Genomic DNA, 11,138 nt, shown 5'->3' on the forward strand with positions numbered 1-11,138 from the left:
CCCGCTCGGGTCGGCATTTCTTTGGCTGGCCGCCGCCCTGGCTACAGGGATTTGGACACATGGCCCTGGGTGGTTGTCTCGCTTGGCACATGCATCTATTTCTCTCGAGCCACTCCTGAAAAGTTGATGGCGCAGGAAGGTCGGGAAGCTTCGAGAGCCGCCTCCCGTTTTCCGCTTCCCTCTGGAGCCAGACGCATAACTGCCATGGAAAAGCCGGCTAACAATGGGCCGGGGTCCGGGTCCGGGGGGCGCGGACTCATAGCAGGGCTTTGGGAAGGGGGTGAGGGTCGGGGGATGAGGGAAGGAGAGGTGGACAGAGGAGATAGGGAGGGGGAGAGGGGAGAATAGAAAAAAAAGGAAAAGTAGGAAAGACAGACAGAGGAAGGAAGATAGATCAGTTCTGAGATCCAGGAACTGGTTTTGGAAAAGGCGGAGGAGGATAAAGGAAATAAGGGGGGGGGGGAAGAATCCAATCTCTCTCTCTCTCTCTCTCTCTCTCTCTCTCTCTCTCTCTCTCTCTCTCTCTCTCTCTCCTCTCCTCTCCTCTCCTCTCTCCTCTCCTCTCTTCTCCTCTCCTCTCTCTCTTCTCCCTGTGTCATCTCTCCTCTCCCTCTGCTCCTTCCTCCTGCCTTAGCAGAACTTATGTGGCTGGGATACGGGCACTCGGGTGTCAAAACTTTGAAGATTAATGGATTACTTTGTTAATGACTGCAGGCGTCAGACTGAGGTGCTTAAATGATTTGTGAGGTGCGAGGCGTCTTCCCGACAGTCCCAAACAATGCGCGGAGTGTGCGGGGGAGGCAGAGGGCAGCCGCCGGCGGGACCAGCAGCAGGGCTCACACTCGCACACTCTCACACTCGCACACGCATTCTCAGGCGCACACACCAGGTCCTTGCTGATCGGAAGGCAGGCAAGCACCCTCGCCCCCACGCACTCCCGGGCATCCCCACCCACACCCACATATATGTATTTTTGCCATGAAAAAAGTGTAAATAAAGCCTCTCTGGCCCCCAATGAGGCGTTCCTTCCCGACTTTTTTGGATCAATCAAACAGACAGTGGCTTCTTTTGATTAAAGCCCAAATTGTCATTGGGCAGAAGCAATCATGTGACAGCCAATTCGGTCCAATTTCAACCTTGTCTCCATGAATTCAATAGTTTAATAGTAGCGCGGTCCCCATACGGCTGTAATCAGTGAATTAGAAAAAAAACACCCCAGCAGCGATCTTCTATGATAGATTTTTTTTCCCTCCGCACTCGCCTTTTTCCTGGGCCTCGCCCCCCCAAAGCCCCTCCAGAAGAGGGAACTTTTTCTCCGAGGGGGCTCCAAGGAGAAGGCCATGAATTACGAATTTGAGCGAGAGATTGGTTTTATCAATAGCCAGCCGTCGCTCGCTGAGTGCCTGACATCTTTTCCCCCTGTCGCTGATACATTTCAAAGTTCATCAATCAAGACCTCGACGCTTTCACACTCGACACTGATTCCTCCTCCTTTTGAGCAGACCATTCCCAGCCTGAACCCGGGCAGTCACCCTCGCCACGGCGCTGGCGGCCGCCCCAAGCCGAGCCCCGCGGGCAGCCGCGGAAGCCCAGTGCCCGCCGGCACCCTGCAGCCGCCCGAGTACCCCTGGATGAAGGAGAAGAAGGCGGCCAAGAAAACCGCGCTGCCGCCCGCCTCGGCCGCCGCCGCCGCCACCGGCCCTGCCTGCCTCAGCCACAAAGGTCAGTCCGAAGACTTGGCCCCAGGTCCCGGGACCCTCTTTCCCTTCGGGGCTGCCCCAGAGCGGTTCTGGGGAGGGGGAGGGGAGCGTGGGCTGGGAGAGAAGGCGGAGAGGGAGAGATGCTTGGCTGCCTTCCCTTCCCCTGTGGGCTCACAAGTGGGTTTGATGGAGAGAAAAGGCATCCTGCGCTCCACAATGAGACATATATATTTTTAAGAAGAGGGGGGGAAACTTTCCCTAACTTGTGTAATGTGGGATGATTTATTTGAGTTGGAACTGACCTCCTCTTGTCTAGTTGTCCTAGAGTTTGGCTTTTTGACAGTAATGAAGAGTGATAGATCGCTCTTGCTCAGCTAAGCAGCTGATGCATTAATTATAAATTGTGGTGTGGGTAATATAAAGTTTGCTCCCGGATGGAGAGGTTGGGGGGAGCTCCAGGCAGGAATCGGATGGAGGTGGAAGAGATGGGGTCTTCCCGGGCTGGGCTCCCAGGAAAGGCAGCACAATAGCTCTCCTGCATCCAGGGGCGGCCATTTTGTTGCCGTTGATCTTTTCTGCTATATTTATTCTCCAGTGGAATAACCCCGCTCGGACCCCTCCACCTCCAACTGTGCGTGTGTCTCTTGTTGGTTTCCCTTTCCGCAGAATCCCTGGAAATCGCCGATGGCAGCGGAGGGGGCTCCAGGCGCCTGAGAACTGCTTACACCAACACGCAGCTTTTAGAGCTGGAAAAAGAATTTCATTTCAACAAGTACCTCTGCAGACCCCGAAGGGTGGAAATTGCAGCGCTGCTGGATTTGACTGAAAGACAAGTGAAAGTGTGGTTTCAGAACCGCAGGATGAAGCACAAGAGGCAGACCCAGTGCAAGGAGAACCAAAACAGCGAAGGGAAATTTAAAAGCCTGGAAGACTCTGAGAAAGTGGACGACGACGAGGAAGAGAAGTCGCTCTTTGAGCAAGCCCTCAGCGTCTCCGGGGCCCTTCTGGAGAGGGAAGGTTACACTTTTCAGCAAAATGCCCTCTCTCAGCAGCAGGCTCCCAATGGACACAATGGCGACTCCCAAAGTTTCCCAGTTTCGCCTTTAACCAGCAATGAGAAAAATCTGAAACATTTTCAGCACCAGTCACCCACTGTTCCTAACTGCTTGTCAACAATGGGCCAGAACTGTGGCTCTGGCCTAAACAATGACAGTCCCGAGGCCCTCGAGGTCCCCTCTTTGCAGGACTTTAACGTTTTTTCCACAGATTCCTGCCTGCAGCTTTCAGATGCAGTCTCGCCCAGTTTGCCAGGTTCCCTCGACAGTCCCGTAGATATTTCAGCTGACAGCTTTGACTTTTTTACAGACACACTCACCACAATCGACCTGCAGCATCTGAATTACTAAAAACATTAAAGCAAAACAAAGCATCACAAAACAAAAACCCCTTTGACCAGGTGGTTTTGCCTTCTTTTATTCTGAGTTGATTTTTATTTTATTTTCTTCTTGACCTACTCTCTCCCTCCTCTAAATGTTGAAGATTTTCTGTTTAGTGATTCCCCTGACCCAGTTTCAGAGGCATCTTTTACAGATTATTTTGGAGTTTTAGTTGTTTGAAATCTAATCCAACAACCCTCTATGTGATTTACTGAAAGCAATATGAGGCCTGCAAGAAAGTGATCATATAATTGTATCTTCACTTTCTTTTTATTTTTGTATTACATTAGGATGCATTGTCATGCGTATTTTTGGTAGAATAAATTCTCCTTTGCTATAAGTAGCTTTCTTATTTTTTTCTACCCCTCTTTCTCAAGGCTCCTAACGGTTTCTTTTTCTTCTTTTAGTCTAACTTGGTAAATAAAATTCTGGTCACAATTCATCTTCTTTTTCAATTTTAATATATTTATTAAGGGGGCATGTTCAAAATCTTCAATAGACAGCAACAAAAAGAAAGAAAGCCAGAAAATGGTGAGGGCTTTTGAAAAGTGTTTTTTTTTTTTTTATTTAAGGGAATGGATTTGTTTTTTCAGTGTAGAGGTTCAAGCCATAGATTTAAATTGGTAATAGAAACAGGATTGGGAAGCCTCAGAGTTGGGCCAAGCCCAAGCTTTTGATAGTGGAGAAATAAAGTGCCTATAGAAACCCCTAACTCCAGGAAGAAGGAACGCGGAGTTTCTTTAACAAGCTACCAATCTCCAGGTCAATAACTAAGTTATCAAGAATTCATTTATTTATACACATTTGTTTCAAACATCTACATTGCAACCCCTCCCCCACAAATCCCCGAACATTTTCAGTGTGGTTGATTAGTTTCCCAGCTGCTGATGGCTCCAGGCAAACAGACCTAAAAGATAGAGAAAAACAAAAATAAAACAAAATGATGGTTACTAGCCGGAAAATGCACTTCAGAAAGGGTTCTTTCCAATCCTCTGGTTCAGTCATTGTAGGATTTTTTTTTTAAGGGTCAGAAAAATCAATATTTCATTCTTAAATCTGTTTACATGGCAAATAATGGATCATTAAAGCTTTGAAGTCAGGTTAGCAAGTTGAGATTTAAAATGGAGTATTTCTGCACCCTAGGTTATAAATTAATCCAGTTTCTAGAAAGAGAGATAAAGCACTTTAAATGAAATATCAATAAAATGTGATCTAGGATATGTTACTGGGTTGTTCTGTTTTTTCCCCCCCTCCTTATGTCTCCCCATATTTATTTTTCCCTTCCTGAGCTCTGTTCTGACGGCTACTTACCGTGAGAAAACGCAGCGTGTAAGCAACATGTGTGGGGGGCGGGTTGATTTAAGAACCCAGCTCTTAATAGCAAAGGCTTGGAAGTTACAATGAAATCATGGTCTTTCTCCAAGGGTTTGCTATCTACCTTCCCCCACCCTTTTACCCCTAAATTCCAGCAGCGGCGGAGGCGTGTGAGGACCCTGGCGGGTCTCCTGCCCCGGGCGCGGCGCGGAGCAGGGCGGCCCGGCAGCGGCCAGGGCTGAGCCGCTGTTTGCGATTCGTCCTACGCTCATAAATCAAACGCTTTCTATGAATGAGAATGTCATCAAAGAGATCAATTGCAGGAACACATGCACAAATAAAAATCCTCTTACGTATTTGCCGGGGATCCCCGTCCGAAAGCATTAAGTTAGAAGGCGTTTAGTCATAACTCATTTTTATTGCTCTTTTAAAACAACAGCTTGGCTGAGCCGCGTATGCCAGGAACAGCTCGCGGCCTCCGCAGCGGCGTTTTGTCTCCTCGCTCCTTCCTTCTCTAGTAGAAGAGCCCCGAAAGAGGCGCTTGGAGCCCAGCAAGCCGCTTGCAGGAGATCATTTAAATAGTGTCCAAGCTCGCTTTCCACCCACTCTCCCCGGGCGTTTAAAGGGACTTTAGCTCGAGTCGTAGGGCGCTGGCCTACTTGCCCAGAGGACCGAGGGTCTCCTACCGGGCAGAACGAGCCCCAGGATTTCGTGGGGGTGGGGAGCTACGGAAGCCTGCGGGCTCGAGGCCAGGGAGGCCGCCTTTGTGAGCACCGGGAGAGCAGCGCTCAGGGCGGCCGGCCGGGGCGGAGCGGGCTCAGCTGCGAGAGCCCGGCCTGCGGGGAGAGGGTGGGTGGGCAGCCGGTTCAAGTGCCTGCCTGTGTGCCCGTGCAAGCTTGTGATCCCAAGAAATACACCCACCCCTGCTGGCCCTGAAAAGAGCCCGGAAGGGAGGAAGAGAGGAGAGCAGAGGTCGAGAACTAGCGGAGGAAGGACAGCGGTGGTGGCGGGGTTGGCTTTGCGGCGCGAGCCTTGCGGCCTAGGGCGTCGCGTAAACCCCGGGCGGTGGAGGCCCACAAAGGGGGCAGGAATAAGGCAGGGGGGAGACCATACCGACGAGCTTCGGCTCGGATTGCAGATCGTGCGCAATGCCAGCATGCACCCCCTCATGTACTGCCTCCATCCCCATAGTAGCCCCTTCTCTCGCCGGCGCTGGAGGCCTTTGCGCTCCCGAGGAAGCCACCTCCAGGAGGGCCGCCTTGCCTTTTCCCTTCCTCAGGTGCTGAAATTGGGTCAGGAGTGACCTTTCCTGCCTGTGCTCCCTCTTAACCGTGATTGGGGATGGGTCAAAAGTCACAGAAAAATAACTTTCCAAAAAGAAATGTTTAGGGAAAATGTTTCTTTGCCACTGAGGGAATCCACAGTCAAATGTCTGCAAGAGTTTTCCCTCTTGGGAGGACACGTTTTGAGGGAACTGTATATGGAGAACAGAACTCAGAACACAATCCTTAGATAAATTTCATGTGTCTAATTCCGATGTGGTAAACATGGTCACAGTAAAATCTATACAGCATTGGCTGCAAACCTTCCTGGATGATCTCTGGATTTCTACCTAGGAATGCATCAATTCTCGGCCTCTGTTTGGCCTTTTCTCTCCACAAGCCAAGGGTTGACATGAAACCTAATAGTAAACAGCAATTAACGACCCCGTCAGAATCAGGGTAGGATGAGGGTGATGGAGAACAGGACCCCTGGCCTGGAATGACGCTCAGATTTGCACGTGTCTCTCTAGGGAAAGATCTGAAGGTTCACACAAGGAACTACACAGTTACAAAAGGGAGGAGGTGTTGTGGGGGAAGAAGAAAATGTCCCGTCCACCGTCAGCCATCTGTCCACCGCCCCTCCCACCTGCCAGCCCCCATCCCCAATTCAGATACGCAGTAGAATGGAGGGGGGGTGAATAAAGGACGCTCTATCAACTCCTAACATTCTCCCTCCAGAAAACGAGAAACGTTGCGCGGGGGTGTGGGGTGGGAGTTGAGCGTACTTTGTGGGAGCTGTAGTCTCGCCCTTTGAGGGCTCAGCCGCAGCGCGCCGGCTCCTGGGTCTCGGGGAGCCGGCAGATGGCCTGCAGCGCATGGCCCGGCCCCCACGCTGGCCACGTCCGCTAGCGTCATCTTTCTCCCCCGCCTCCTAACCCTCAAAATCTAGCGGCCGAGCTGCTCCGGATCCCATAGGGCTCCCAGAGCAAAGCTGAGTGGGGAGGAGAAAGGGGCGGAGAGCCAGGAGAGAGGGAGGGCGGAGAGCCCAGCGGCCCCGGCCTTTTCCGGCGAGCTCAGCTCCTAGGGTTCCGCCAGCTCCCGGGCGTCAAATTACCGAAGCTCCTCACACCCAAGCTAATAGTCCGTGGGGGAGGTGGGGTGGAGGTTAGACGTTTCGGAGACCTTCCTTGGAGAAGGGAAGTTTCTTTCTTGTCCTTGTCTCCTCCACGCCCTCCCAGCCAGCCCTCTGCGCACTTCCTCTCCATTCCAAGTCTGGAGAGCTGGTGGCCCATCCTCAACCGAAGCCACTATGCTCTGTGCTCCTCACTGCCCCAAGGCACCACAGCAGGGAATGTGCAGCGAAAGCTCCGGGGGAGCTTGGGCTGCCGTGCCGGCCCGGTCCCTACCCTTCCTGCTCGGCGCGCTCCGATCTCCGGCCCACTGATTCCCGACCCAAGAGAGCACGGAGCCCTCTTCCCTTCTCACCTCTTGCCAGTTCATCTTTCTGAGCGCGGTGGGGAGGGGGCGGAGACGAGAAAGGGATGCCTCCCAGCCCCCACCTCGGGTGGGGGGAGGGCGAACGGAGCTGGCGCGCGGAAGGCAAGCCTCTGCTCCCCTTCGCCCCAGAGCTCGGAATCTGCCCTAGCAGCCGCCGCAGCTGCTGCCGCTGCCTGGGGGGGCGACTGCGCGTCACCTAGACTGAGGAGCGCCGGGGATTTAAATGCCACTGAAACGGTGATCCATCACTGCGGGAGCCAGCAAACTTTCGCAGGAGGCTCTGCCATTGGCTGACACAGTCACGTGTCCCTCCCGTAGCGCCCTCCACCCTCCCGCCCCCCCTCTTGCGCACTGTACATTCATATCATTTTTCTTCTCCGGCCCCATGGAGGAAGTGAGAAAGTTGGCACGGTCACCCAGGGCTTCGCAGGACCCGGTTACTCAGTGACAGATGGACAATGCAAAAATGAGCTCCTTCCTGGAATACCCCATCCTCAGCGGTGGCGACTCGGGGACCTGCTCAGCGCGAGCCTACCCTTCCGACCATGGAATTACAACTTTTCAGTCGTGCGCGGTCAGTGCCAACAGCTGTGGCGGCGACGACCGCTTCCTAGTGGGCAGGGGGGTGCAGATCAGCCCGCCTCACCACCACCACCACCACCACCACCATCACCCTCAGACGGCCACCTACCAGACTCCCGGGAACCTGGGGGTGTCCTACTCCCACTCGAGTTGTGGTCCAAGCTACAGCGCGCAGAACTTCGGTGCGCCTTACAGCCCTTACGCGTTAAATCAGGAAGCAGAAGTAAGTGGTGGGTACCCCTCGTGCGCTCCCGCTGTTTACTCTGGAAATCTCTCATCTCCCATGGTCCAGCATCACCACCACCAGGGTTATGCCGGGGGCGCGGTGGGCTCGCCTCAGTACATTCACCACTCATATGGACAAGAGCACCAGAGCCTGGCCCTGGCCACGTATAATAACTCCTTGTCCCCTCTCCACGCCAGCCACCAAGAAGCCTGTCGCTCCCCTGCATCAGAGACGTCTTCTCCAGCGCAGACCTTTGACTGGATGAAAGTCAAAAGAAACCCTCCCAAAACAGGTCAGTCTTGCCATGCCATGGATGTCCCTTGATTGTGGAAGGAGTTTGTATGCTTAGTTTCCAAGGGATACATACATACATATATATAATAGAATTATATATATATATATAATTCTATTATATATATATAATTATATATATAATTCTAAGTTCTTGCTACACACCAGTGTTGTAGGACGTGGGGAGATTGCCCTGGTGTGTTGGGGCAAAGGAGCGTCTGGGACTGTTGTGTTTTCAAAGGGGCTGAGGGTTAGAAGTTCTGGAAGTAGGAAGTGGGAAGGTGTGTGTGCTGGGGGAATTCTGTTAATATCTATAGGCTCCATTAATCACGGGTCTGACCACGCTGATGGTTGGCTTCAGATTAACACTTTACACATCATCACTCACCCTCCCCAGACTGGTGTGTGTTGTGAAATTCTTGATCTCCTTTTTACCTGAATATTGTTCTGAAACTGTAGGGGATCTCATATTGATTGTAAAAATTGTACCTTTTTCTCTCGTCGTTTCCCACCCTGTCCCTAGGGAAAGTTGGAGAGTATGGCTACGTGGGTCAACCCAATGCGGTGCGCACCAACTTCACCACCAAGCAGCTCACCGAGCTGGAGAAAGAGTTCCACTTCAACAAGTACCTGACGCGCGCCCGCAGGGTGGAAATTGCCGCGTCCCTGCAGCTCAATGAGACCCAGGTGAAGATTTGGTTCCAGAATCGACGAATGAAGCAGAAGAAACGAGAGAAGGAGGGCCTCTTGCCCATCTCTCCCGCCACCCCGCCGGGAAGCGAGGAGAAGGCCGAGGAATCCTCAGAGAAGTCCAGCTCCTCGCCCTGCGTTCCTTCCCCGGGGTCTTCTACCTCAGACACCCTGACTCCCTCCCACTGAGGTCGGCCCAGCCCCAGACTCCGCAGCCCAGGCTCCTCCTGGGCTGGGACTTCTTACCCAAAGCACATTCTTAGCTTATCTTTCTTTCCATTTGCAGTCTCTCTCTTTCTGATCCTATCTGGGGAGCTCCTGGGCAGGATAATGTGTTTCCAGAGAATTCTTCACTTGATTTGGGGGGTGGGGTGGGGTGGAGGATGTTAACTCCTTAATGCAGATTGGGTGCCAGCATCAATTTTCTGATGGCTCCTAACACCCCTCCCTACTTTTAGGCAATTTCCGCAGAGCCTTCTGTTCCTTTCAGATGCCCTTTGGAAAAGTCTCCTTTGCCAGCAGAAACATGTCAGAGAAAGGCCTCTCACCTTTTATCTATTTGTATATTTACAGTTCTCTCCTACTTTGACCTCAAAGAATGATAGAGAGAAAGGAGAGAGTCCAGGAGCTCATGAAGAAGAGATGCACTATGAGTGTGTTTACACGATTCGTTTTTTAATTTAATTCAGTTTCATGTGTGTGAGTTTGCTGGTTGTAAATACTTTGTTCTGAGAGATTTATCTTTATACAGATTTTTTTAGAAATGTTTAGATTAAGTGACTAAAACAGGGTGGGCAAACTCAAAGCTGGTACAATTTTATATGTGATTCTAGGTTAAAGAATAAAAGGCCTCATTTCAACTCAATCAGTTGCCTCAGAAGGTAGCCTCAATTTGTTCTTTTAGTGAGTTAAGAAAGCCTGCAGAACACAAGGTTCAGAAACCTTGCTTCCTGTGCTTAAGTCTCCCTTCATCCCCACCCCTTTCTTGTTTCTCTGGCCACACCACTCTATTTCAACTCTGTGCTGGATTATTCAGAACCTAAAGGTATTATTCAAATGAGCTTCTTCTTTCTACAGTTATCTTAGCTGGACATGGTGTATTTTCAGCTCAATTGTTAATGTGATGGATGGCACAATGAATGTATATTTTGTGTGATTCGTGAATAGTCTTTTGCATGTCGCACAATGTTTTGATGTCCCTGAAGTACCACACTGAGTTCTATCAGTTATCCTTTGTGAGCCTATGATATTCCCCATTTCCTGTACAATCATGAGCAGCTCTGAGATCCAGGAGTGATGTGATCCAGAGCAGAGTTTACGGGTCTTAAGATGTCTGTAATAAATACATTCAAGTTTCAGATATGCTTAAGCATCTGTGTATTTGGCTTGGCTACTATTTGTTGGTTCCTACAAAGTTGGCTCATTTCATGTGGGAAAGGGGAGACAGGTGGTGTGCATTTTCAAGGAGATGGGACTTCCCTTGAGAAAAAAAGTGCTTTCTAATACGTAGGTGAAGCTTTCCCATGAGTGTAATTGCACCTGACCAATGTCAACAAGAGGCTGATTTTCTTTAAAATAAGAGAAGCTTCTTTATTATAATCGAAGTTCATAATGGAAAAAATAGTGAAGAAATTTGTGAAGCAGATCTATTTTTGAAACAAACATGGGTACTTCCTGGGTCAAGTGCTAACCTTTTCACCTCCAACTGAATGTTGACGTATATATAAACAGAACTCCCTTCAAAAGCCAAAACTCTTCAGTCAGTCTTTCCTCACATCAGTGAACCAAGAGCTAAGACATTCACATTTAATTAGCTCCAGTATAAAGCTGTTTGAAGATGGGGCCCCCATCCCATGCTTCTTCCTTGTTTTTGGATTATCAGTGTTTCAGTATATTCTGCCCTTCAAATTGAGTGTGGTCTCTTTCCAGTAAACCCTTGTATACCTCCTCGCATTGCTCCTGTCCATATCTGTTCCAACCTGGCACCCTCTACATGCCCCCCCCCCATCTCCTTTAGGTTACACATCTCCTTGCCAGCATATTCAGCTTTGATTTCATAGACCTCATGGCTGTAATGGGTCCTCAAGTTCTAATTCCATGCCACATAAGCCTGAAAAAAAGTTTTTATTTTCTTCTCTGC

At 50.6% G+C, this 11,138-nt stretch overlaps 2 protein-coding genes across 3 annotated transcripts; both read left to right on the forward strand.

The window, feature by feature from the left end:
- Window positions 1-963: 963 nt before the first annotated feature.
- On the forward strand, window positions 964-4,360 carry HOXA2 (homeobox A2). Its single transcript, XM_081080237.1, has 2 exons — window positions 964-1,722; window positions 2,367-4,360. The coding sequence occupies exons 1-2, from the start codon at window positions 1,341-1,343 to the stop codon at window positions 3,104-3,106; spliced, it is 1,122 nt and encodes a 373-aa protein (XP_080936363.1). The 5' UTR covers window positions 964-1,340; the 3' UTR covers window positions 3,107-4,360.
- Window positions 4,361-7,555: 3,195 nt separating this feature from the next.
- HOXA1 (homeobox A1) lies at window positions 7,556-10,359 on the forward strand. Of its 2 annotated transcripts, XM_081079392.1 has the most exons (3): window positions 7,659-8,014; window positions 8,215-8,309; window positions 8,832-10,359. In XM_081079392.1, exons 1-2 carry the CDS (start codon window positions 7,661-7,663, stop codon window positions 8,272-8,274), a joined length of 414 nt encoding a protein of 137 aa, XP_080935518.1. In that variant the 5' UTR covers window positions 7,659-7,660; the 3' UTR covers window positions 8,275-8,309; window positions 8,832-10,359. The 2 variants fall into 2 exon arrangements, with proteins under 2 accessions (XP_080935517.1, XP_080935518.1); XM_081079391.1 differs by having other exon boundaries at window positions 7,556-8,309; window positions 8,832-10,353.
- The last annotated feature ends 779 nt before the right edge of the window (window positions 10,360-11,138 follow it).

This window comes from Rhinolophus hipposideros, assembly GCF_964194185.1.
Source record: "Rhinolophus hipposideros genome assembly, chromosome: 18".
Lineage (NCBI taxonomy): Eukaryota > Metazoa > Chordata > Mammalia > Chiroptera > Rhinolophidae > Rhinolophus > Rhinolophus hipposideros.